At 45.3% G+C, this 26,732-nt stretch overlaps 1 protein-coding gene across 7 annotated transcripts; it reads right to left on the bottom strand.

Annotated features, from left to right (window-relative positions):
• Positions 1–2,092: 2,092 nt before the first annotated feature.
• Positions 2,093–22,259, bottom strand: PPP1R36 (protein phosphatase 1 regulatory subunit 36). Of its 7 annotated transcripts, none has more exons than XM_084792318.1 (11): positions 22,119–22,259; positions 20,730–20,794; positions 12,821–12,907; positions 11,588–11,685; positions 11,443–11,509; positions 10,117–10,215; positions 5,828–5,962; positions 4,255–4,297; positions 3,762–3,940; positions 3,342–3,530; positions 2,093–2,440 (listed from the first exon to the last, which is right to left on the bottom strand). In XM_084792318.1, the coding sequence occupies exons 1-11, from the start codon at positions 22,185–22,187 to the stop codon at positions 2,257–2,259; spliced, it is 1,215 nt and encodes a 404-aa protein (XP_084648444.1). In that variant the 5' UTR covers positions 22,188–22,259; the 3' UTR covers positions 2,093–2,256. The 7 variants fall into 7 exon arrangements, with proteins under 7 accessions (XP_084648444.1, XP_084648443.1, XP_084648447.1 ...); XM_084792317.1 differs by lacking the exon at positions 22,119–22,259 and adding an exon at positions 21,881–22,091; XM_084792321.1 differs by lacking the exon at positions 12,821–12,907.
• Positions 22,260–26,732: the final 4,473 nt, after the last annotated feature.

Below are 26,732 nucleotides of genomic sequence, written 5' to 3' on the forward strand. Positions count from 1 at the left end.
GGACCTATCAAGGTACAGAGCGCTGATCGGGTTGTTAAAAAGTGGCTGCATATAACCCAAGGTGATAAACTACTGACTTTATCCTAAGCATCCTTCAAAGCATGCTATACTATCTATCTAAAGTATGCAGTTAGGGAACAAGGAGAATTCTGGTGCTCCACTCTCTCCTTTTAATCTTTATTTTATCTTTATTTACTTTATGTGTAAGAGTATTTTGCCTGCATGTATGCCTGTGCACCATGTGTTTGCCAGGTTCCTGTGGGGGCCAGAAGAGGGTGTCGGAGTCCCTGGAACTGGACTTACAGATACTCATGAGCTGCTATGTGGGTACTAAGCCCTCTGTCCATGCCCTCCTTTTACTGATTTTGGAACCCCAGCCTAGGGGATAGAGGTCTCCAGAACGCACATAAGAAAGTCGGGTGATGGCTGTTCGCTGTTGACAGCTTGCCTGTGTCTGGAATGAACTGCAATCCAGAAATGGAAGGCACACATCCAGATCTTGAGGCAGGAAGATGACATGCCTTTGATCCAGATCAACACACACCTTTAATCCAGAGTTTGAGGCATAGCGGCATTGTTGGGGTAGGCGTGGCCTTGTTGAGTGGGCGTGGCCTTGTTGGAGGAAGTGTGTTATGATGGAGGCAGGCTTTGAGGAGGTCTCCGATGCTCGAGCTATGCCCAGTGTGGCAGCCAGTCGCCTGCTGACTGCAGATCAAGATGTAGACCTCTCCGCTCCTTCTCTAGCGTCATGTCTGCCTGCACACTGCCATGCTTCCCTCTATGACGATGATGGACTGAACCTCTGAAAACTGTAAGCCAGCCCCAGTTAAATGTTTGTCTTTATAGGAGTTGCCTTGGTGAAGGTGTCTCTTCACAGCAATAAAACCCCAACTAAGACAGTCAGTGGTGGTGTGTGCTTCTAATCCCTAGGACTCAATGGAGCCAGCCTAGGCTGCGTAGAAAGCTCCAGACCAGTGAGAGATCCCGTCTCAAAAACAAAAAACTTAATTGTAGACCAGGCTGGCCTCTAACAGAGATCCGCCTCCCTCTGCCTCCTGGAGCGCAGGGATTACAGGCGTGCACTACCACGCCTGGTTCTGTAGTGAACTTTAACAACACATCTGGTTTCTGTGAGGACTGGGGAGCTGGCTCAGAGGGCAAGCAGTTTCTGTGTAGTCATGGTGACCTGAGTCTGGATCCCAGCGTCCACATAAAAATCAGGCACTGCGGCATGTGCCTAACCAGTACTGGTAACAGGTTGAGATGAAGACAGAAGGGTCTTTGGGGGTTGCTGGCCAGGCAGCCTGCCTGAAATGGCAAGCTCCAGGTTTACTGAGAGAGAGAGACTATCTCAAGTCACTAGGTAAATAAAAGTGGAGAGCAGTAGAGGGAGAGATCTGATGTCACCCTCTGGCCTTCAGGCTTGTGTCTGTTGTGTGGGTACTCACACACACTTATTCAAACTGTCTACACACATCCAGTTAAGGCTGTAGCTTTTTGGACAGATCTAGAAACAGGTAAAGATTTCCCTCACTGTCAATTGGCTTCTATCTCTGTGCCAGATACAGAATCCATGATCCCACCATGCAGCACCCATTATTGCTATGTGTATTTAGACACTTCCAGAAGCTCCCACAATGGGTTATTCTCCAGCCAAGGCAACCCCACTGCAGCCATTTGCAGGGGGCTCTGCCTCCAGCCCAGGGCTTGTTCTGCCAGTGCAGCCGGCTGACAGTCTAAGGTGACCTCAGAAGTCTTTACATCCTCATCTTGGGGGGGAGGAGGGGAGTGAAGGCTGACAACAAGAGGGCTACACAACCCTGATAACCCGAGTTCAGTCTCCAGATCTCATACGGTAGAAGGAAAGCAATGACTCCCACACGTTGTCTCTGACAGCCATGTACATGCTTTCTCTCTCCCCTCCCCTCTCTCCCAATCCCATCCCCTCCTGTCCCCTCTCAGGTCCCCTGAGCCCTTCTAGTCAGGGCTGTCCTCAGACCTCCACATGCACAGGCACACAACTGCCATATACACCTGCACACACACTCACATGAATACAAAGAAAAACTAGTAAAATAGGAAAATATGCTTTTCTAAGAGCATTCTAAAATCCTTTAATAATTGAATTATTATCTTTTAACAGAAAACAATTTAAATAGCTATTTATGTTAACTATTAACCCTATTTATAAAGTGTTAAGTCAGAGTAGTTTACTTCAAATACAGAGACCTGAATAAAGAACTGGAACAAACTGGATTAATCAGGGCTGGTGCTGGAAGACAGTGCTGTCATGACCAAATTCAGCGTGTCCTGAATCCTTGTGTTATTTCTCTCTATTATGGAAGAACTTCGTCCATTCTGTTTTCCATTTTCTTCTTGTTCAAGGGGGAGGAGAGTATGAGGGTTGAAGAGGTTTCGAGGCTCCCCCAAGATGCCAACTCTGTAAAAAGAATTACTACAGTTAGGCCAAAGATAGGGATTCACAGTTGTGGTTGTGAGTATGATTATCAGTCTGTGGCACACACATACACACATCACACATACACATATACACACATACACATATACACACATATACATATACACACATACACACATCACACATACACATATACACACATATACATATACACACATACACATATACACACACACATCACACATATACACACATACACATATACACATACATACACACATCACACATACACATATACACACATATACATATATACATACATACACACATCACACATACACATATACACATATACACACATACACACATCACACATACACATATACACACATGTACATATACACATACATACACACATCACACATACACATATATACATACACACACATACACCTATACACCCACACATGCACACACACACATACCTGAAAGCTAAGACATACATATACTTTTAAGAGCCAGACCTGTTTTCATACCACCACACTGCTCTTACATACCAGCCTGAAACTCAGTCCATAGCAGGATTCTGTTCTCGCTCAACCCACACCTCCCCAAGATGAATTCTTATAACCGACCCTCAACCCTAAAGAGTCCCTTCCTCCCGCAGGCATCAGCTATCTAGAGTCTAGCACAACTTCTAGAGATTTCTTTTTTTTAATCCAGATGGGCCTAGTGGAGATTCTCTAGTTAGGAGATGAGGGTTGGCATGGGAACAGGTCAGGAAGGCAGAGGTTGGCATGGGAACAGGTCAGGAAAGCATGAGAAAGATGCTTTCTTCTGCTCAGCAGAGGAACAGTGTCTAAGCCCCAGGCCCTTCCAGGCCTGCCAGAGGGCAACATCCACCATCCACTTTGCCACTTACATTGGCATAGCCACAGACTCCAGACTTGCTGTGTCTTTCTGTACTCGGGGTGGGAGTTTCATGCCTGCCACATACTTTTTCTCACTGATATGCTGAGCTTTTTCTCTGAGAGACGGCAGCAGTGTAGACAAGACCGGGGAGCGCATGTCCACGGCCTTTTTAATGGCTGGACGTTTTGCCATCATTCTCCTGTGGGAGGAAGGGGGGGGCAGTGATGTCACACCATTCTGTTTCTTATAAATATCCTTGATCTGAGGAAAGGTCCCAGTGGTCACAGCTGAGCCAGATGGGGTGGTGCAGGGTTGTAATCTCAGCTGCTTAGGAGGCTACAGCACAAGGATTCCGAGTCTGGGGCCAGCCTGAGCTACACAGACAGACTTCTCTCCCAAGAACATAGAGGAAACGAGCGCGAGCTCACACCTGAATTGTACCAACGTCATGCGCTTCTTCTCTCCTCCCGATTCCTCATCCTGGCGCTTCCTCCGAGGAATGTTGAACATATTGGTACGAAAAAGCCTTCCTATTTCTTCCTCAATCTCTGTCAAGTATTGACGCCGGAAGACAATCCAAGCTATGCACGTGCAGAAAGTATAAAAGGACTGAAAGAGAAGAAAGAAGAGTCACAAGACCCACAAATGTGATGAAAAAACCCTCCACTGTCCCCCACAGTATCCCTAAGCAGACACAAACCCAGATGACCCAACTGCTCGCTATTCCTGGCAGCTACTCAGAATCACAAGTGTACTCACATTTATAGGTGGAAAATCAGGCCAAAATTCTAAGGTATAACAAACAATACGTTATCATCCTTTTTAAAGAGGATATTTGCTAAAAAGGGAAGTGCCTGCCAAATGGCCACTGGTTATTGCTGTATGATGTTTTCACAGCAAATGAAAAGTCTCAAGGGGCTTACCTCAAAGAATTTCCAGTCTTTCTGTGTGTCTGATATTTTCTCCCTGCAACACAACAAATCACAGCTATTGGTGATAATCCTCATCCCCAAAGGACAGGATCTTAGCTGGTGGCCCCATTATAATTTGGATCTGGAAAGTTCCCTGAGGCCACAGGTGTGGCTGCCAACTGGTAGCACTCTCAGGCAGCAGTGGTGGGCTGGAGGCATTGCATCATGGGGACATGCTCTGAAGGTGACCATGTCAGGACTCCACTTCTCTCTGCTTCCTGGCTGCCATGACAGAAGCAACTTTCTTCTGTTATGCCCTCCCACCAAGATGCTCTTCCTCACCACAGGCCAGAACATTCCAAGACCTTTACTTTACGCTGGTTATTGTGATTTCTATGCTACACTGAGGAAGCTGAAGTTTAGACTGAAGTCCAGTTCTTTCTCTGTATTCCCACAGTGCTCATCAGCTGCCTCTTATTACTCGACTGTGTGTGTGTGTTGTTTGTTTTTAAAGAGAGAAACAGAGAAACAGAAAGAGCATAAAGTTGGGTGGGTAGGAAATAGGGGAGGGAAAGCACGATTAAAATATATTTTATAAAATTTTTGTTGTTGGTTTTCTTTTTTGGTTTTTCGAGATAGGGTTTCTCTGTGTATCCCTGGCTGTCCTGGACTCACTTTGTAGACCAGGCTGGCCTCAAACTCACAGCAATCTGCCTGCCTCTGCCTCCCAGGGAGGTCTTCAAGTGATCCATCTGCCTCAGCTCCCCAGTGTTTCATACTGTAGACAGGCATCACCAACACATCATGGTTGCTGTTAATATGTAACACGAGCATTTAAAGATTTGCACTTTTTGGTTAAATTCTGCTCAAGGTGTGGCTCTTGGGCTGCTGTGAAACTACTCAGGAGGTGCAGAGTTAGCAACCAAAGCTTCCCGTCCTATAAGCCCAAATTTTCCTGTGCTGTGAGCCTCTTTTAAGTTTTAGCTACAGCCAAGTGATGGTGGTACACCCTTTTAGTCCCAGCATTTGGGAGGCAGAGGCAGGGAGATCGCTGTGAGTTCAAGGCCAGCCTGGTCTACAAAGTGAGTCCAGGGCAGTCAAGGCTACCCAGAGAAACCCTGCCTTGAAAAAAACAAAACAAAACAAAACAAAAAAGTTTTAGCTACAATATGTAGACACTGTCATCCTGAGGTAAAACTTAGTTTTCCAACAGGTAGTGCCAACTCGGCGGCGGTCCTCACAGCTGCAGCTGCTGCAAGCGAAACAGACACTGCACCTCCTGCAACACTGGCTATCACTTGGCCTCCTTCTGAGACAGCCCCACAACCCAGGTCCTCAAGCTGAGCAAGACTCTGCCGAGAGAACAGTGATGTCATCCCAAGATGGGGTACAGTTTTTAAATGCCAGCTGAGACTTTGGAATTCCTCCCATACTTACTTGGCTCTCTCAAAGCAGTATCATTAGTGCTTGGGACAGATTCTCACCTGAGCCCCATCAAAGGGAACACTTTTTCAAGGGGACCAGAGGTCAAGTGGAAAGGAGCTAGGCATGCGCCGGCCTAAGGGCCCCAGGAGCGCATGCGTACTTTCCACAGTTCATGTGATGCTTATCTGCCATGCCCACGCCCAGCACGAGCACACAATACTTCTGCGCCAGGTACTTCTGTGCATCTTCTAACTTGCTCATAACCAGCTCCATCTCTTTCTTCTCTACCAGGCCTCTGGGGGAGAAAGTCTGTATTAATTAACTAGAAGTCATAAGTATAGCCTACTTTTAAGAAATAGTGGTGACTCAACAAACTTCACTCACCAATTTGACTTGCTTGAATTTTGGCATAGGGAAAAATCCTCACAATCTCTCTTTTAAAAAAAGATATATGTAAGGCTGGGTGTGGTGCCGCACACCCATAATCCCAGCACTCGGGAGGTAGAGGCAGGTGGATCGCTGTGAGTTCGAGGCCAGCCTGGTCTACAAAGTGAGTCCAGGACAGCCAAGGTTACACAGAGAAACCCTGTCTAGAAAAACAAAACAAACAAACAAACGAAAGATATATTTATTTTTGTTTTATTTGCATGAGCGCCCTGCCTGCATGTGTGTTAAGTGACCTGCGTAGGTGTCTGGTGCTCACACAAGCAGAAGAGGGCACTGGGTCTCCTGGCACGGGAGTCATGAATGGTTGTGACCCACAATGTGGGGCCTGGACCTGACCCTTACACCTTTGGGAAAGCAGCTAGTGCTCTTACCTGCCAAGCCATCTCTGTGACCCCTCAAAGTTCTTCTTTTGGCGGGGGAGGGGGGCCTTCAAGATAGGTTTTCTCTGTATAGCCTTGGCTGTCCTGCACTCTCTTTGTAGAACAGGCTGGCCTTGAACTCAGAGATCCGCCTGCTTCTGCCTTCCTGAGTGCTGGGAATACAGGTGTGTACCACCCGGCCTTGCCCCTCGAAGTTTTCTAATGTCTATTACTCTGTGGAGTCAGCATCTCCAGTATCGATCTCTTAGACTCTACGCTCTTTATGTGCCCTCAACTATATTCACACGGAATCCTAATTCCTCAAGAACAGTCGAGTAGCAAGTTATCCACACTGGCTGCTGGGGCAGCTCGTGGCTCCTCCACTCCTGTGGTTTCCTGAAGCCACCTCAGCTTTCCCTAGGGCCCTGGTGTTGCTAGTAAGTTGAGGGGTTCTGTGTCTGAATGCAGGCTGCTCTCAGCTCTGAGCCCAACGCTGTCTGGTAGGGCACTGTTTGCTGGTTGCTACTCTGTGGCTTTTGGCACCGTGTATAAAAACATCACTTCCCTATGAAAACACAGCCCGCTCAGATTGAATTGCAAATGAGCTTGGTAGAAGATGCTAGCTCTTAGGTTACAGCAGGTCTGCAGTCTAATCTTAAGTATTTGCAATACAGCATAATAGGAGGAAGCAGTTCTGTCGACAATACCGTCAGGAGTCACAGGAAAGCAAACAGAATGTGCTCTCAATGGTGACAAATTAATGCCCCTTGTGTAGCTACAACAACTATATGAAGACATAGCCAGGTGTTGGTGTTGGTGGTGACGGTGGTGATGGTGGTGGTGGTGGTGCTGGTGGTGACGGTGGTGATGGTGGTGGTGGTGGTGGTGGTGGTGGTGGTGGTGGTGGTGGTGCTGGTGGTGGTGGTGTGGTGGTGGTGTTGGTGGTGGTGGTGGTGGTGGTGGTGGTGGTGCTGGTGGTAGTGGTGGTGGTGGTGGTCATCGTGACACACGCCTTTAATCCCAGCAATCTGGAGGCAGAGGCAGGTGGATCTCTGGGTGTTTGTTTGAGGCCAGCCTGGACTATAAAGCACCCAGGATCAATTCCCAGCCCCTACATGGCAGCTCACAACTGTCTGTAACTCCCGTTCCAGGGATCCGACACTCACACAGACATACATGCAGTCAAAATACCAATGTACATAAAAAATCCAAATAAATTAATAAAAAAAACAAAAGCAAAAAACATTATCCAAAATCAGACAGAGGGATGTTATGAATGAAGATAGTCAATTCTGAGCTGCACATGGTAGCAGAGTGCTACATAATCCTAGCACTTGACAGATTGAGGAAGGATGGCCAGGAGTTCAAGATCACCCTCAGATACACATTGATTTCAAGACCACCTGGGCTAAATAAGACCTTCCCAAAAATACATCAAAAAATCAATTTGATCTTAAGTTATAATAAACATATAACAATATATACAAATATATAAAAAATTAATAATAAATTTGAAAGTGCTGGCACATATCTTTAATCCCAGCATTTGGGGAGGCAGAGGCAGGTGGATTTCTGTGAATTCGAGGCCAGCCTGGTCTACAAAGTGAGTTTGGAATAGCAAAGGCTACACAGAGAAATCTTGTCTCGAAAAAACAAAACCAAACAGCAGCAACAACAATAGTAACAGTTTTTATTATTACTATGATTATTGAGACAGGGTGTTCCACTGTGTAGCCCTGGTTGACTTGGAACTCACTATGTAGGTAAGGCTGGCCTCAAACTAAGAGATCTGCCTGTCAGTGTCTCCCAAGCGCTGGGATCAAAGGTGTGCACCACCATGCCTGGCCTACAATTATTATTTATCTATCAAAAAAACCAAGAACATTTCAGAATAAATAAACACAAGAGGGAGGAAAGAAATATCACTCATACAGCCAGTTATGGTTTAAGGGTGTGGCGCTTACTCACTTTGTGTGACTGGACTCAGTTTTTTTCCTCTGTGCAAATACCCCAGCACAATCTACACTTAACTCTGTTACAATGCAGTAAACCAACTGACTTCTGGACACTTGAAGGTGACAGGTTATCATGACTTTCAGCATCCATAATTTAAAATTTGGTTAGGTGTGTTTTCCTATACCACTAGGCTCTAGTTAGTTTCAATCTATTTAAAACTAACCCAGAGACCTTTCTTCTCTGTTACTTATAAACTAATATGTAAAACAAATATCACAGCTAGATTAGTAATAAGTCTCAGAATTAGAAGAAACCAGAATATAATAAGCCAAAGAGCCATAAAAATATGCTGAGTTCAGTTTGGGAATCAAAGGGCTCCTCAAACCTTGTATGCTATCGCTGGCTTTGGCTTTTGGTGCTGCCATAGAAACACTTCATACTCTGGCTGCCCTGCTGTGAAATGCCACCCTGAAATAACACTCATGTTGCGTATATTGTAGCGGCATTACAGGCACAGCAGTGTCTGAAGAATTCATCAGGTCCCTTAAAAAACTGCTATTCAGGGACACTGACCAGTTAGTTCACAAAATGTTTCTCCAACTGTTTGATCAGATCCAGAGTTTTATATTTTAAAAACATTCTGTAGCAACAAATTAATGGCTCTACCCAGCATTCCTAACAGCTAAATCATTGACTCAGTTCTGCACTTACGGGGTGGGGTGAGGTGGGGGTGGTGGAGGGGGGGTTGTGGGGGGAAAGAGGGGAGCGGGGAGGGGGATGGGCAGCCTGGGCACTTGGAAAGTTCCATGGCTTGTGAAAGGTCACGAAGCCCAAGAGGCATTGTTGTGATCTGGGCTCCAAGTTCCCAGATTTTGGCCCTGGTGTTTATCTCTAGGCGACCAGCTGCCTAACAGGGTGAGCAGTCACATTTTCTACAGACAGTTTAAGAAGAAACCAGGGCGATGATTTTCCTTTGCTTTGATGGGGAATTTTTATTTTCAGCCAAATCTACTTAAAAACAAACAACACCTCCCCCCCAAAAAAAACCCCTAGTTTCTTTTTGTTATTTAGTTGCTTAAAAACCTTTTAACATGAATTTTATAGGCATAAGAGATTCATAAAAGAGGGGGAGGGAAGGGGGGGAGAGCTCTCCACACTGGCTGCATGGCTCTGTGTTGAAGTCACCAGCTAAATGTGCCTGCTGAGCCCTTAGAGCAGTTCGTCTGAATTGAGACCATAAGAGACACCAGATTCTAAAGATTACAGAAAAAAGTAAAAACATCCCACCATCTGGGTGGTGGTGGTGTCCCCCTTTAATCCCAGCTATTGAGAGACAGAAGCAGGTGGATCTCTGTGAGGTCAAGGCCAGCCTGGTCTACAGAGCGAGTTCCGGGGCAGCCAAGGCTACACAGAGAATCCCTGTCTTGAAAAATCAATAAACAAGTAAACAGAATTAGAAAATTACAAACACGGCTACAAGGCCATCTCCTCACTGAGCAGTCCTGACCTGTGCTTGTTGGAATGTTTCACCATGTGTGAAACCCCGTGTGAACTGCTCAGTGAGCTTTAAAACAAAGCAAACCCTCCTAGGTGTAAAAATGTTTCCTAGACCAGAAAGACTGCACCCCTCCCCCTACACAGCACTGCCAGTAACGGAGCTCTAAGGCCATTAAAAACCCTTACTCACACCATGTAGCTTTGGGGTTTCTTCTCCATTGAGATTTTCTCCAAGTAATAGGACAGGTAGTACAACAGTGCCATGAGGAAGCTGTCGAGATTCTTATTTCTACGGGAAATCCAAGACAACAAGAAATCAACACTCCCCATTTCAGACATCAGGTTTCTCATGAAATATCCTGGGGACACTGTAGGGATATACAGAAGTCTATCACACAATTAACTTCCCAGCCACTGTAATGAACGTGTAAGATATACCTGAAAAAGCCACTGCTGGGAAGTTAGATACTAAATTGTTTTATTTTGGGTTTTTGGAAACAGGATTTCTCTGTGTAGCCTTGGTTGTCCTAGACTTGCTTTGTAGACTAGGCTGGCCTTGAACTCACAGTGATCCACCTGCCTCTGCCTCCCTGCGTGCTGGGATTACAGGTGTGCACCACCACACCCAAGATACTAAAATTTTTTGTTTGTTTGTTTTTGAGACAGGGTTTCTCTGTATAGCCTTGACTACCCTGGACTCACTTTGTAGACCAGGCTGGCCTCAAACTCACAGTGATCTGCCTGTCTCTGCCTCCTTAAATGCTGGGATTAAAGGTGTGCACCACCACCACCCGACTGATACTAAATTTTAAAAAATTATTTATTTTATGTATACAAGTGCTCTATCTGCTTGTATGCCCACATACCATAAGAGGGCATCAGATCCCAGTATAGATGGTTCTGAGGCACCATGTGGTTGCTAGGAATTGAACTCAGGACCTCTAGAAGAACAGACAGTGCTCTTAACCTCTGAGCCATCTCTCCAGCCCCCCAATATACGAAATTACTAACTTTTTTTTTCAGTTTACAAGTATTCATTCTATAAGTAACATATTTCCATTTTTTTGTAAAATGTACAGGCTGGGCATAGTGGTCACACCCGTGACATCAGCAATGAAGAAGATCTCAAGTTTCAGGCCAGCCTGGGCTGCTCACCCTAACTGCCAGAGAAAATCTCTATAGCATAACCCTATCTGAACATACAAACAGAAGTACAGAAATGCATACACTCTCTTTTTCCCACTCTTCTGTAAACACCTTACCCAGAGGTAGCCACTCATAAACACCGGCTGTCCCTCTGCAGCCTGCTCTTACCGGGTGCTCTTGGACGTTGGTGCTCCTGTGACTTGGGGCCCCTGTGACCTCAGGGATCTCCCCCAGACTCTCTCCCTAGTCTAGTCTTTGAGAGGATGGCTGCCACAAGCTCTTCCTCTAACAATCAGACCTGTTTTCACTTATTAGACAAAAATCACGGCAGGAGAAAAGGGAAGGGCGTATGCTGCCTCGTCAGCTTTACCTCATAAACGTTGTGAAAGAGCAGACGCGCTGCATTTCAGTGTCTTGGAGTGAAAGCAATGCAACAACTGCAAGGAGAGAGGAAGGCAGTTAACACAGAGGCTGGAGGCTGCATCCCAGGAAGAGGTATGAAGAAAGCGGCTCACACTTGACATCCTCCAGCGTGATGTTACCCTGGTGGCATCGTTTCTCCGAGGCCTTCCCTGACTTTTCCTCCCTCGAGGCAAACCTTTTATCTGTCAACCTGTTTGGAAATATAATAGTCTCAGGTGAATTTTTTGTTTTTGTTTTTGTATTTGCCTTTGATTTTTTGTTTTTGTTTTTGTTTTTGTTTTGAGACAAGGTTTCTCTGTGAGCCTTAGCTGTCCTGGACTCCCTTTGTAGACCAGGCTGGCCTCGAACTCACAGAGATCTGCCTGCCTCTGCCTCCCGAGTACTGGGGTTAAGGGAGTGCTTGTATGTCTGTGCACCACATTCCAGCAGTGCTGTGCTCATGGAGGTCAGAGGAGAATGTTGGATCCCCCAAATGGAATTATAGTCACTGAGAGCCACTGTGATGGTTCTGGGAGTCAAATCTGTGTCCTCTGGAAGAGCAGTCAGTGTTCTTAACCTCTGAGCCACTGCGTCTCTCTCCCTCAGGGAGAATGTTAAAAGCTGTAATTGTAGCTAATATATCCTGAGATGCACAGGGAATTTGCTTGTAAAGTAACGAGAACTAGAGTGTCACGCATGGGCTCCATTTAATGTAGTATTGCTTCAAAATGCACTTTATTGTGCATTGTATCTGTCATGCTAGGGATGGAAGCATGCAGACTGACATAAACTCAAGTAGATCATTTTATTGTTTTGGTTTTTTTTGTTGTTGTTGTTTGTTTGTTCTCTATGCAGGCCTGGCTGTCCCGTAACTCACTCTGTAGACCAGGCTGGCCTCAGCTCAGAGATCTGCCTGCCTCTGCCTCCCAAGTGCTTGGATTAAAGGCGTGTGCCACCACACCCAGCTTTCAAAAAGACTGTTTAAATCATTTAATGGGTTAAGGATGTCGTTTAATTTGCCTAGAACGTGCTGAGGCTCCAGTTTAAGGCCCAGCACTACAGATGGATGAATGGAAAAATGGATGGATGAAAGAAATTCTAGTGTCACTATTCTTTTCAGATTAAAAAAAAAAAAAGCTGTAACAAGTTTGAAATGTGCTAGTAGCCATGTCATCAAACAAACAAATGTCTAGGGGTTGTTTGTAACTCCTGCCATAATTAAAACACTGCCTGTGTTTCCCTTGATGGCTGTTTTCATGGCAACCTAGGAAAATGGGATTGGTATTTCTTTGAGTTTGAAAAGACAAGCAAGTCCACTGGGGGATGTTGTGGTCCAAGTGAGCCACCTTTCTGAAGTTGCGCCGTCCATTTCAGCAAAGTGAACCGCCTTCCCTTTCTTGCCTTTCTCCTTCAGTTCCACTGCAGGTGTGAAACTGCAACGAAAATGGATGATTAGGGACTTGACCTTTTCCAGGGGGAAAGCGGATCCTACCAGGGGCATAGCTCATGTGGCCTGAAGACTGGTATACATTAGCAGTGTTCAGCTCAGGACATACACACATGGGGCCATGATGAAGAGGAAGGGTAGCACCTCCAACTCACAGTCAGCTTCTAGAATATCGCCATGCACAAACCATTTCTATCTGAACATCTTGGAGTATTGTCACAAAGCAAGCTCATAAATACAGAAGACTTCCTAAGTGTCTTAGGAAGTGTATTGAGGACCTGTGACAGGCCAGATATTTTTAGGCACCATCTCGTCCCTCATAGGAACTTTATGAGGAAAATATTAAAGCCATCACTTTTACCCTTGAGAAGTAGGGAGGCTTATGGATAACATGTCGACTGGGTAAAGCCAGAACAGGCGTCCATGTCCTCTAGGCACAGAGCCGTGCACCCAGTCACCAGGCATTGGGTCTCCTAAGCAGCCATCAGTATCACTGCTCTGGGAAGGTTTCAGCATTTTGACTGTGTGTTGTATGTGGTGTGTGTGTGTGTGTGTGTGTGTGTGTGTGTGTGTGTGTGTGTGAGAGAGAGAGAGAGAGAGAGAGAGAGAGAGAGAGAGAATGTGTAATGTGTGTATGTACTTTAGGTTGGGGGTTGTTTTCGTTTGTTTTTCTAGACAGGGTTTTTCTGTGTATCCTTGGCTGTCATGGACTCACTTTGTAGACCAGGCTGGCCTCCAACTCACAGAAATCCGCCTGCCTCTGCTTTCCTGAGTGCTGGGACTAAAGGCGTGTTCCACCTTGCCTGGCTAGTGTGTGTGTGTGTGTGTGTGTGTGTGTGTGTGTGTGTGTGTGTGTGTTTTCTTAAAGGGAAAACAGAAAAAGATTTTATTCAATGTAACAATATTGGGAAAAGGGACAAAGAGGTCCAGAGCAGAGTCTGGAAGGGAATATAAGGTTTGAGTAGAGTGCTAAGGATATGCACATCTAAGCAGCTCCAGCGAGGTGTTGTCCCTCTCTCTACTGTCCGCACCATCTGGGCTTCAGTCTCAGAGAAGGTGGCCTGACAGTTTGCTAGGACTCAGTAAAATCATGACAAGTTTCCTCAACCACACAACACAGGAGCTTTAAGGGAGTATGGTGAACAAAAATAGATCAAGGCCCTAGCAGGTGTGAGGAATTCCAATGGACAGAAGATGGCGTCTGAGTAGAGCCAACACATAGACTCTGGAATATAAAGTCGCAGCCCAACAGTTTGGTGGCTTACAATTTACTTTTCAAACCCAATCAGGAGCTTTGCCTCTGCCCAAAGTTGTGTCTTACTATTAAGTTTAGGCATACGTGCAGTGACAGAAGGATTTTCTTCATGTTCACTCACTCACATAAGATGAAGAGCAATCTTACGAACCCCCATCACCTCCTTTTCAAACCCCACAAGGAAATGTTTTGAGAGATACTCTTCCCCATGGGAACAGTAAAGTTGGTTTGGTACTTCCTTCTAGGAGGTTTACCAACCTCCTGGCAATAGCCATGTTGTAATAAAACCTTAGCTCCTAAAGGCTGGAGAGATGGCTCAGTCGTTAAAGAGCACTGGCTGCTCTCGCAGAGGACTCTGGTTCAATTCCCAGCACCCACATGGTGGCTCACAACCATCTGTAAGTACAGTTCTGGGAGATCTGATGCCTCTTCCAGTCTCTGTAGGCACGAAGTGCACATAGGCAAAACACCTATAACATGAAATAATAAAATAACCTTTTAAAAAGCGTCTTCTCACAGCCAGTCAGTGGTGGCACATGCCTTTAATCCCAGCAGAGGCAGCTGGGTTTCTGAGTTTGAGGCCAGCCTGGTCTACAGAGTGAGTTCCAAGACACCCAGGGCTGTGCAGAGAAACCTTCTCTTGAAAAACAAAACAAAAACAAAACAAAAACAAAAGGCTTCTTTCAATAATAGCCTTAAAGGGTAATCACCTTGAGTGTCTAGTGAGGATATTTACTGAAAAATTTTAATGTGTGCACTAACAGAGACATGCATCGAGCACTTGTAATCTTTGAGCCTTATTTGAATTCTGACTGGAACAAACATAAAATATATCAGACACTAGGAGCCAGCTGAATGGCAACTAAACATTTGATATTAAAGCTTATATTTAGGCATGGAAACAATTTAGTAGGTTTTCTATGAAAGTGCTTATAGTTTGAAGGATATACTGAAGTATTTATTGATCAAATTATGTGACACTCAAGGTGGGCATGGTGGTGCACGTCTATAATCCCAGCACTCTGGGAGGCAGAGGCAGGCAGATTTCTGTGAGTTCCAGGCCAGCCTGGTCTACAAAGCGAGTCCAGGACAGCCAAGGCTACACAGAGAAACCTTGTCTCGAAAAACCAAAAAAAAAAAAAAAAAAAAAAAAAAAAGGACAGTGCATTCTCCACAGTTGTGTGGAGAGCGGGGACTGCCTCTGACATGAACTCTGGTGTCCTCTATTTGACCACCTCCCCTTGGTAGGGAGGCCTGGTGGTACTCAGAGGAAGGGGAAGCAGGCTATCCGGATGAGACCTCATAGGCTGTGATCATATGGTGGGGGAGGAGGTCCCCATCTGTCACAGGCCTAGGGGAGGGGAATAGGGTGAAAGAGGGAGGGAGGGAGGAATGGGAAGACACAAGTGAGGGGATAAGAATCGGTATGTAATTGAATAAATTATTTAAATAATTTTTTAAAACCCTGAGGGGTAAGGAGGATGGCACATAGGGCACCTCTGTCTTCATGTAGCTCTCAAAACTCCCCTCGCTATCCTGGTGTGTGTACTCTACACAGTCTGAGGTTTGGGGGTGGGGATTACCCTTTAGATTTGCATCATTTATGTTCCACATATAAATCTCAAATATACAATTTGATGTGTGTGTGTGTGTATATATATGTGCCCAAGTAACTACCACAATATGTGAGCCATTTCCAGTGCCTCAGAACGTGCCCTGCATCTTACCTCACTGTCACTACTTACCTTCTCCTATGAAGGGAACCACTACTTTTTCTTTTTGTTTTTCGAGACAGGGTTTCTCTGTGTAGCGCTGGCTGTCCTGGACTTGTTTTGTAGACCAGGCTGTCCTCAACTCACAGAGATCCACCTGCCTCTGCCTCCTGGGTGCCAGGATTAAAGGCAGGGAACCACTACTTTTGATACTTACCATTACAACGTTCTGCTTTCTAAAAAAAGTAACTCACACTCTTATAGAGTTACTCTAAATTTACATTTTTGTGAATAGAATTTCTTGGCCATTACTGTGTCTCACAATCTACATTTATTTTTCCATGTTTTGATTTTTATTTGATTGATTGATTGATTGATTGATTGAATGGTTGTGGGGAGGCATGCATTTGACACGGCACATGTGTGAGGTCAGAGGAAAACTTTTGGGAGTCATTTTGTGTGTGTGTTTGTGTGTGTGTGATGTGTGTGAGTGTGGACATGCACGTGGCATGGCACAGGTGTGAGGTTAGGACAACATTTGGGAGTAAGTTCTCGCCTCCCACCTTGTTGGAGGTGAGGTCTCATCCTCTCTCTCTGCGTCATCATCTACTCCAGCCTGTGAGCTCCCAGGTGAGTCTGTTTCTGCTGGGATTGCATTGTATGCGTCCATGGGGGTTCCGAACACAGGTCCTCAGGCTTGTATGGCAAGCACTTGACCCATTGGACCATCTCCCCAGCCCTATTATTTTCTTTTTAATTGGCATAATTTAATGTATGTGCGGAGCACATAGTGTAATACTTGAGTACATGTACACAAACTGTAATTAATGGTCTAATCAGGTAATTGACAGCGCCCAGCACCTCAGGCACTTACCATTTTTTTGTGATGAAATCATTCGTAGACTTGTCTACTCTGAAGAAATATGCAATTAATTTCATCTTACTGGGGGATATTTTATTTTGACTTTGAGGCAGAGTCTCAAAGTGAGGCCTAGAACTCTAGCCTAGGCTAGCCTTGAGCTCACTGGGGAGCCAAAGCTGGCCTTGAATTCTTTCTTCTCCTGTTTCGACGCCCCCAAGTGCTGAGACTACAGGCATTTGCAAGCTATAAGCTCCATTTTATTTCATTGTTATTTGTTTGTTTGATAGCTCAGCCTCGACAGGTAGCATAGGAAGCCCTTGAACTTAGGATCTGCTTGCTTCTATCTCCCCCGGCTGGGCTTACAGACACCAACCACTGTGCCCAGTCATATGCAATGCTGGAGACTGAACGCAGGGATTTACATGGAGCAGGCAAGCACTCTACCAACCGAACCACATGCCTAGCTCCAAAACCTGCATTTGAAGTCATAACGATTCATAGTCTCCAAAATTAGTGTCAGTCCAATCAACACATATATTCACAACAATTTGATAACAAACTACTAAAAACGTGGGCGTGCCTGGCCTCCATGGGCACCTCATACACATGCACAGAAAAGAAAAATCTAAAACCTTTAGCTTATTAATATATTTCATAAGTATAAAAATATCAATATTTTCCCTTTAGACTTATCCATCATCTTAACTATGAAATACTATGAGATCAACACCAAAACTTAGTTTGAAAAGTACTGTCAATTAACCTTATTTATACAGGAATTCGGTCCATGGAACGCATGGTCACTTAAGATTGTGCCTGCATCCTCTTGTGCTCTATTTGCCCTTCTGTGGCCAGCCTTTCTGATCCCCTAAGCTTTCTCATGATCTAGGTCACACTCGCTGTGTGTGATATTGCAGGGGCAAACCTACATGGCTGCTTTGAACATATGAAGCTACTCAGAGATGCTGAAATAAATATATTCAATAAAATATAATGCTTGTTGGAATGTAGCTTAGCGTTAGAATGCTTGCCTGGCCTGTACAAGGTCCTGGGAAAAAATAAAACAGAAACATTTGGTTTTGACTCTAAATTGAAGTCTTTGAATTATTTGATAACACATGTAATGCCTTTAGAGCTATATAATTTAAGTACAAACTATAAGTGCTTAAGCTAACTCCTTTCCTGACCTCCAGCTTCACCGGCCCAGCAGCTTAGTTTTCATGTGAGCCTGTCATAACAACCTTAAACAAACCATTGATTTCATCTTGTGTGTGTGTGTGTGCGCATGTGTTGTTTTCATGTGTTTCATGTGTTGGTTTCTCTCTGTAGCCCTGGCTGTCCTGGACTCACGTTGTAGTCCAGGCTGGCCTTGAACTCAGAGATCCACCTGCCTCTGCCTCCCTCCTGTGTACTGGGATTAAAGGTATGTACCACTGCTGGCTCATCTTTTATTCTGAATGTGCGGAAATGACAATGCTAGTCACCTCAGGTAGCGGGGAAGCAACCTAGCCACATATTCCACTTTCTCCCTTCACATTTGGGCATTATTATAGCCTGCCATCTTTATCTGAACATCCTGTTTAGTATTTCTTCATCTTCCACCCAGCTTTCTATATTTATCAGCAGAGCTAATCCTGACTCTGAACCTCCACTTGTATCACTATGTACGACTCCCTTCCCTGCCACTGCCCTTTCATTTGGTCCCCAGTTAACAACTAGTTAACTGGACATGCTCAGTGAACATTTGAGCGTTGGTTTTTTGTTTTGTTTTGTTTTGTTTTTGACCAGGCCTTCCTCTGCCTCCCCAAGTGCTGGGGTTACAGGCGTGCTCCACCACACATGTGCCTGGCTTCAATAAACACTTGTTAAACTTATTTTGTTGGCTGGGAGGTGGTGGCGCACGGCTGTAATTCTAGCGCTCTGGAGGCAGAAGTAGGTGGATCTCTGAGTTAGAGGACAGTCTGGTCAGCAGAACAAGTTCCAGGACATCCAGGGCTATACAGAGGAAGTGGTAACAGTAAGACTTTTCTGTCAATACAAAACAAAAAAGAAAGAAAGAAAGAAAGAAAGAAAGAAAGAAAGAAAGAAAGAAAAAGAAGCCAGGCAGTGGTGGTACATACCTTTAATCCCAGCACATTGGTATATTTGGGTAGAAATTAAGTTTGTTGTGAGGGAAGAAGAAACAGGGAGCAGCAAACATGTAGCCCTACACCAGTGTGAGTTCGAGGTTGCTAGTTGGCTGCAGATGATGTGTTGCGTAGTGGCCGTAGGTAAAGCAGCTAGGCTGCTCCGTCTCGAAGTCTACTCTGCAGCTACGCAAGTGAACATCAGTGTACTCATTTATAGGAGGCCAAGCATGGGACGCTAAGCAAGGTCGTGCTGGTGGCACAAGTTAGGGGGGGTGGAGACGGCTGTGAAGACCGAACCATTCCCACTCCACTGTGCACTCCTGCCTCCCCGGACTCCAGGTTACTCAACCGCAGGGAATTCTTTTTTGCTTTTGTTTTTGGTTTTTTTCCAGAAACATGGTTTCTCTGTGTAGGCCTGGCTCTCCTGGAACTTGGCCTGTACACCAGGCTGGTCTCGAACTTGGATTATCTGCCTGCCTCTGCCTCCTGAATGCTGGGTTTAAAGGGCTGTGCTACCATGCCTCCCTAGAAAGACCTGTTCTAAGGCCCTTAGTAACTAAACTCCTCCTCTTGAATTCCATTAAAGGAAGCCCCACGCAATAAGGGGGCATTTAAGCATCTTCTCCCGTGTGGCCTGCCGCTCTCTTGTAGTATTTTTCTGATCTTTCTTCTTTCAGTGGTTCTCAATCTGTGGGCCTTTATCTCCAAAAAATATGTACATTGCAATTAATAACAGTAGCAAAATTGCAGCTATGAAGTAGCAACAAAAATAATTTTATGCACGGGGAAGGGTGGGGCTCACCCCAACATGAAGAACTGTATTAAGGGGTTCTTGGGCTTAGGAAGGCTGAGAAGCACTGCCTGAAGCAAAATCTCCTTGCCAGTTTCACAAATCTGAGTAAGGTTAAAAGCCTAGAACACCCAGCCCAGCCCCTAACCGCTGGTAACTAAGGGTAAGGATTGGGGGTGGGGGATGGGAGTGGGTGGGACAGGAGCTGGGACGTATGGGCTGGGAATGTAGCTGAGTGACAGAGCGCTTGCCTGCAATGCCTAAGGCACGGAGTTCAACCCCCAAACACGACAAAACCCACGTATCTTTAAATAAACAAGTGTGTGGTATGTAAGTGTACTCACATGCCTGGCTTAGATACACTCTTTCAGCCAGCATTCCCCCAAAGAAGATTAAAACTAGTCTTTCACCCCCCCAATCCAATCATTTTAGCCTTACAAAATTTACTATAAGCTGCAGAAGGTATAATGTCATCTCGTTAATTTAAATGGTGAGACTATAACTCCAAAGGCAAGCCTACGAAGTCATTAAGAACATGGCCTCTGAGTCAAGCAGATCTACGTTTAAACCATGTCAATTACGCCCCTCAAGTTCCTTACTTAAAAACCTCAGCTCCTTAACAAACTCTTCAGATGTTTCAAAGGATTATTTAAATGATGAATATAGTAGCTAGTAGAAAGCAACTCACCAGGCATGATCAGAAAACAATGTCTTAAGGCTGTTCAAAAAAAAAAAATCATTATGGCTTGGCGTGATGGCGCACGCCTTTAATCCCAGTGCTCAGGAGGCAGAGGCAAGTGGATCTCTGAGTTCGAGGCCAGCCTGGTCTACAAATCGAGTCCAGGACAGCCAAGGCTACGCAGAGAAATCCTGTCTCGAAAACAAAATCAAAAAAAGAAAAAAAGAAAAGAAAGAAATCATTCATTATGTTCAGATCGTGGGATTTAATTTTATTTTTTAAAAAGACTCTTCTGTATGGTTTAGTACCCTCTGTCCCCAGGACATGTAATTGTAGTTAAAAAATGCTTTAAAAAAAAAAAAAGGTTTTATTAAACTTTACCTTCTAAATTCCAGAGTTTTGGTTTCATCTTTCCAGTACCACATTCCTAATCGTAGTCCACATTGCTGTAAAATGAAATGATTGTATCATATATAACTAAAATTCACTTTACAACCCGCATGTCCTCATAAACCTTTATTAAGCCCTGCTACTCCCTCGTTAATTCTATCGAATGAATCTCGAATGAATCTTTGAGCTTCTGACGCTCCTGTCCCTACCTCTCCATTGCTGGGATTACAGGCGTGCGTTGCTACCCCTGGCTTATGTGCTGCTGGGGATTAGGATCCAAAACATGGATGGGTACATGCTAGGCAAACACCCAACCTAAGTGACACCCAGCCTATACTTTTATTTTATTTTGTGTGTACGGGTGTTTTATTTGTGCGCCTATCTATCTGGACACCATAGATGTGTAATTCTAGAAGTGGCCAGCAGAGGGCATTGGATCTCCTGGAGTTGGAGTTAACTACAGCCATGAGCCTATTTGTGGGTGCTGGGAACAGAATCTGGCTCCTTTGGAAGAGCAGCCAGTACTCTTATTCGCTGAGTCATCTCTCCATTGTTCTTGATTTCACCTTTTCGTTTTCAGATGTGGGTTCAACGTGAAAAAGGGAGAGAGGATGAGAGAAGGAAAGTAGAACAGAAAAGAGGAAGATGGGAAGGGAAAAAGAATGAAATTTAGCTCAAGACTAGTTATAGCCATTCAGAGGATGACATACAGCAGCCTTTAATCTAGATTTGTTAGACTCCCATTTAAAAAATTAAAAAGCAGCCGGACTTGGGGGCACATATCTGTGATGACAGCACTTGGGAGGTCTCTGCAGGCGGATCGCTATGAGTTTGAGGCTAGCCTGGTCTACAAAGCAAGTCCAGAAGAGCCAAATGTACACAGAAAAACCCTGTCTTGGAAAACCAAAAAATAAAAAAGAAACAGCCGGCTGTGACGTTATCCCTGACCTTCAGGGACAGAATTTCACACAGTAGGTAGAAAGCAAGCAACCAGCCCTTCCTCTCCCGGAGTCCTACCCAGAGCCCAGAACTCCTGCAGCAGGACTGCCCTATCTCACAACCACATAACAATGGGGAATGAACTTTCATAATAATCTACATCTCTGCGTGGGGAGTCAGACAATTCAAATCCGACAACACACCTCTCCATTTTTGTTTTTGGAGGCAAACAGGCCCCCCTGTTCTTGAAAACTGCAGACACAAGTCGAAGGCCTCGACCCGCTTGTGAAGGAGGAGCCCAAGCGCTGCCCCGGCCTCCCCATGGAGTCTCCCTGGGCTCCCAAGGTGCCAGCTACACCGCCTGCCGCGTCGAGGGCGGGTCCCGGTCAGCACTGCCCTCCTTTCGCGGGCCCCGCGAGAGTGCGACCAGGCTGCACTTACGTCCAACCTGGCAGAGGATTGCGCGTCCAAAGGCTTCCTCTTGGAGTAAAACTCAGGTACGGAGTGCATGGTTTCACCCAGAGCATCACACCGCCATCACCTGGGATACGGCCACGCCAGCTGGCGCCCGGTGGGCGGGGCTTCCGCCAGAGGCGGACACTCGCCCCGCCCCCGCCCCCCGGGCCCCCCCCCCCCCCGCCCCCAGCGATCCTCCAGTCCCTCCCCCAGCGGTGGGGCCTGCCCGGACTTGAGGCTTACTGCGGTAACCCGCGTCTCTCCCCGCCCCCTCTTTCCCACCCTCTCCCCCCCCCCATGAAACCCTCACCCAGACTTTAATTCCTATAGGAAAAGCCTATTGCGAACTGCCATGGCTAGCCCAACGAATTTGAAACACAGTGAGACCTAGGCTGGAGAGTTCGGTCATTGTAAGAAACTATGGATGCGGAAATAAAAATGTTTTGGGCAGTTTCTGCTTAACTAGTGGAACCTGGTCTTTTGTTTTGTTTTGTTTGTTTTTGTGGAACCTGGTTTTAACCTACATCTGAAAATATCCGAATCTGCAGGGCGGTGGTGGCACACACCTTTAATTCCAGCACTCGAGAGGCAGAAGTAGACAGATTTCTGAGTTTGAAGCCACCCTGGTCTACAGACCGAGTTCCAGGACAATCAGGGCTACAAAGAGAAACCCTGTCTTGAAAACCAAAAAAACCAAACCAACCCAACCCAACTCCAAATCCCTCAGCCTGCTTTCTTACAGAACCCAGGGCCACCAGGCCAGGAATGACTACCCACAATGGGCTGTGCTATCCCTCATCAATCATTAGTAAGAAAATGCCCTGCGCAGGCGTACCTACAGGCCGATCATAAGGTTTTCTCAACTGAGGCTCCGTCCTCTCCGACTCTAGCTTGTGTCAAGTTGACATAAACCTAGCCAGTACAGTATAAAGCATTAGCCTTAATAAATACCCCTAAATTAGTGCTGCTTTAAAACAAGAGCAATTAACGTGCTCAGTGTTGACGGGTAATTCAAGCGAACTTAGGTCACCAACCTCGCGCTACCTTGTGCTTTCTTTTTTGCAGCTGAACTGATAGGCAGTTTTGGGCTATTTCCCCCTCCAACACAGGCAATGCCAGGTAAAGAAACGACTGGATTGATTACTGGCTCTGCTTTTGTATCCCCACAGCTGAGTAAGTATAAGATGCACAGTAAATATGCAAGGATAAATGCCTGTAAACTCCACAGTTACGGGAAACAAGCAGGTCACGGCCTGCCCTAGTCTCCCAGCCTTCCGGTCTAAAAGTGTAATCAATTCATTGCTGTCCTTGTCGCTGGAGTCAGTGCTGTTGAGCAGGTTAAATCAAATGTGTGGGAATCCATCCGGACATCTCCAGTGCAGGCTGAGGCAAAGGGCAAAGCCTGCTTACTAGCTGAGAAAAGAGTATCTCCTAGATGCCAAGAATTACTTAACAACCTATGTGTACAACTTGGAGTGGAGTGAACCATGAAAAATGAGATAAAGTCCCAGAGAAGACTAAGACCAAGGAATCGAGTTATTCCACAATTAGTAGAGACCGTGAGAGTAAAAATCTTTCCATAAACCCCCTAAATACATTAAATGCTAACAGGGTTTATAGACCTCACCTGTCTCTAACCTTGGTCTAAACTAAGGTGAAAGGAAGTTCTTGGAAAATTAAAACATTATTTAAAATTAACACGAAAAGCCAGGCATGGTGATGCAGTGTAATCCCAGCACTCTGAAGGTGAGGTGGAGGCCAGCCTGCAGCCCACATGGTGGAAGTGAAGGCTGACCGCAGAGCATCGCTCCCTGACATCATACGCACAGGTGAAGCACATGCCTACACAAGCACATGCAACACGAAGGTAACAGACTTTTAAAAGCTTATACTGTTATAAAATAGAAATAAAAAGTTACCTTCTAAGTATCTAATAACATGTATCCTATGAAAGTGTTTGTGCCTAATCAAGAGAAACTCCTTAAGATTTTTTTTAAAAAGATTTATTATTATGTATACAGTGCTCTGCCTGCATGTACACCTGAAGGCCAGAAGAGGGCATCAGATCACATTATTGATGGTGGTGAGCCACCATGATGGCTGGGAATTGAACTCTGGACCTCTGGAGGAGCAATCAGTGCCCTTAACTTCTGAGCCATCTCTCCAGCCCCCATCCTTAAGATCTTATAGAAACTAGGGAGCAGGGCTTGAGATCGTTAAGAGGTTAAGGCCGCTGTTGTGTAGGACCTGGGTTTCGTTCCCAGCACCCACATGGTGGCTCATAACCACATCTGTAACTGGTTTCAGGGATCCAACCTCTTCTGATGTCCAAAAACAGGAGGCACACATATGGTATAATACATACATGTGTACAAAATTCTCACAATACATAGATTTGTTGTTTGTTTGTTTGTTTGTTTGTTTGTTTTGAGACAGGGTTTCTTTGTGTAACAGTCGTGGCTGTCCTGGAACTCTCTTTGTAGACCAGGCTGGCCTTGAACTTACAGTGATTCTCCTGTCTCTGCCTCCTGAATGCTAGGATTAAAGGCGTGCAGCCACCACACAGAGCTATAAAATAATTTTTTAAAATTAAAAAAGCACTAAGACATGGGCAAGGTGATGCATACTATAATCCCAGCAGTCGGGGAGGCAGAGGCAGGCATATCTCTGTGAGTTTAAGGCCAGTCTCATCTACAGAGTGAGTTCCAGGACAGCCAAGGCTACACAGAGAAATCCTGTCTGGGGTGGGGGGTGGGGTGGGGGGGTGGGGGTGTGGTCAGAGGTGGAGCAACAAGGAACATGTAACACAGAACAAAATTTCTGGGCTCAGAATTTTAGGCCTGGTATATACTTGTGCCAAGCATGGTGGCACGTATCCTTAGTCCTGGCACTCAGAAGGCAGAGGCAGGCAGATCTGTGTGAGTTCCAGGACAATCTGGTCTGAACAGTGAGTTCCAGGACAACCAGGGCTATGTGAAGACACTGTCTCAAAAACAAAGGAGAGAAAAAAAAAAAACCCCACATGCTTAGTGAAAAAGTCATGGAATTCCAGTGTTGTAATTCTGTCCACTAAAGAAAAGAGCAATGTTTGAGACGTTTTCGCAGTGGCGCATGCCTGTGGTGTCAGCACTGGAGATGCTGGGGCAAGAAGACTGGGAATTCAGAGACTGTCTGGGCTACATAGCAAGATAGGCTCTAAAAACAGAACACTTGTGATGCCATATATTAACTACACATTCTTGGCTGCTTATTTTCCTAACGTCAATCTACAACCAAGCTTCTCTGAAGGAAGGTGGTGAAGAGTACCTATGCATTGTAACTTGTTCTAAAGATACCTTAGAATTAAGTATTGCCCCATGAAAGCAGAAATGATTATGCTCTAAAATATTTACATCCCAAGAGTCATACCAAGAATAAAACTGGAAACTTTGTGTATGGTTTCTTTTTTAAAAAAAGATTTATTTTATATGTACCGTGCTCTATCTGCATGTACACCTGCAGGCCAGAAGAGGGCATCAGATCACGTTATACATGTTTGTGAGCCATCATGTGGTTGCTGGGAATTGAACTCAGGACCTCCAGAAGAGCAGACAGTCTTTTTAACTGCTGAGCCATCTCTCCAGCCCCCATGTATGGTTTCTAATTGAGAACATTTATTCATGCCTGTGTATGCATTAAACATACAGAAGCAGCTGAACATCCCTACTTATTCCTTTCTTTTTAGTTTTTTTGAGACAGGGTTTCTCTGTGTAACCCTGGCTGTCTTAGATGTCTTTGTAGACCAGGCTGGTCTTAACTCACACAGATCTACCTGCCTCTGCCTCCCCAGTGCTGGGATTAAAGGCGTGCCTCACCATGCTCGGCTCTCTTATCCTTTGTTTTACTTATTTATTTAAAATATATTTTATTTATTCATATTACATCTCAATGGTTATCCCATCCCTTGTATCCTCCCATTCCTCCCTCCCTCCCATTTTGCCCCCTACTCCCTTCCCCTATGACTGTGACTAGGGAGACTTCCTCCCCCTGTACATGCTCATAGGGTATCAAGTCTCTTCTTGGTAGTCTCTTATCCTTTAAAATTCATTTTTATTATTTTAAGTGTGTGTGTGTGTGCACACGGGCCCACTGAGGTCAAAGGTATCAGATTCCCCTGGAGCTAGTTACAGGCAGTAGTAATCCACCTGATGTGGGTGCTGGGACTTGAACTCAGGTCCTCAGGAAGGGAAGCTCTTTAACTATTGAACCATCTCTTTAGCCTCTTCTACTCTTTTTTTCTCTTAGTATTTCCAGACAAGGTTGCTCTGTGTAGCCTTGGCTGTCCTGGACTTGCTTTATAGACCAGGCTGGCCTTGAACTCGCAGTGCTGGGATTAAAGGGGTGCGCCACCATGCAGGACTGCCTCTTCTACTCTTATTATTTTCCTTTGTTTTTTCTAGACAGGGTTTCACTGTGTAATCCTGGCTGTCCTGGAACTCTGCAAACCAGGCTGGCATCAAACTCATAGACATCCACCTGTCTGCTTCCGGTACTGCCACCACCCTATTTCTTAATTTTAACACATATATTCCCTTAGTAATGGTTATGGAATTTATGATT

The sequence above is a fragment of the Acomys minous genome, assembly GCF_964271855.1.
Source record: "Acomys minous genome assembly, chromosome: 8".
Classification (NCBI taxonomy): domain Eukaryota; kingdom Metazoa; phylum Chordata; class Mammalia; order Rodentia; family Muridae; genus Acomys; species Acomys minous.

Bases quoted from the DNA above. Each gene is read 5' to 3' on its own strand.
- PPP1R36 (XM_084792317.1), bottom strand. From the start codon at position 22,000: ATGGGGAGGCCGGGGCAGCGCTTGGGCTCCTCCTTCACAAGCGGGTCG. The intron at 11,510-11,587 runs GTGAGCCGCTTT...CTCTCCTTGCAG, and splicing joins CACGCTGGAGGATGTCAAGT to TTGTTGCATTGCTTTCACTC. The intron at 2,441-3,341 runs GTAAGTGGCAAA...TTCTTTTTACAG, and splicing joins GAGTCTGTGGCTATGCCAAT to AGTTGGCATCTTGGGGGAGC.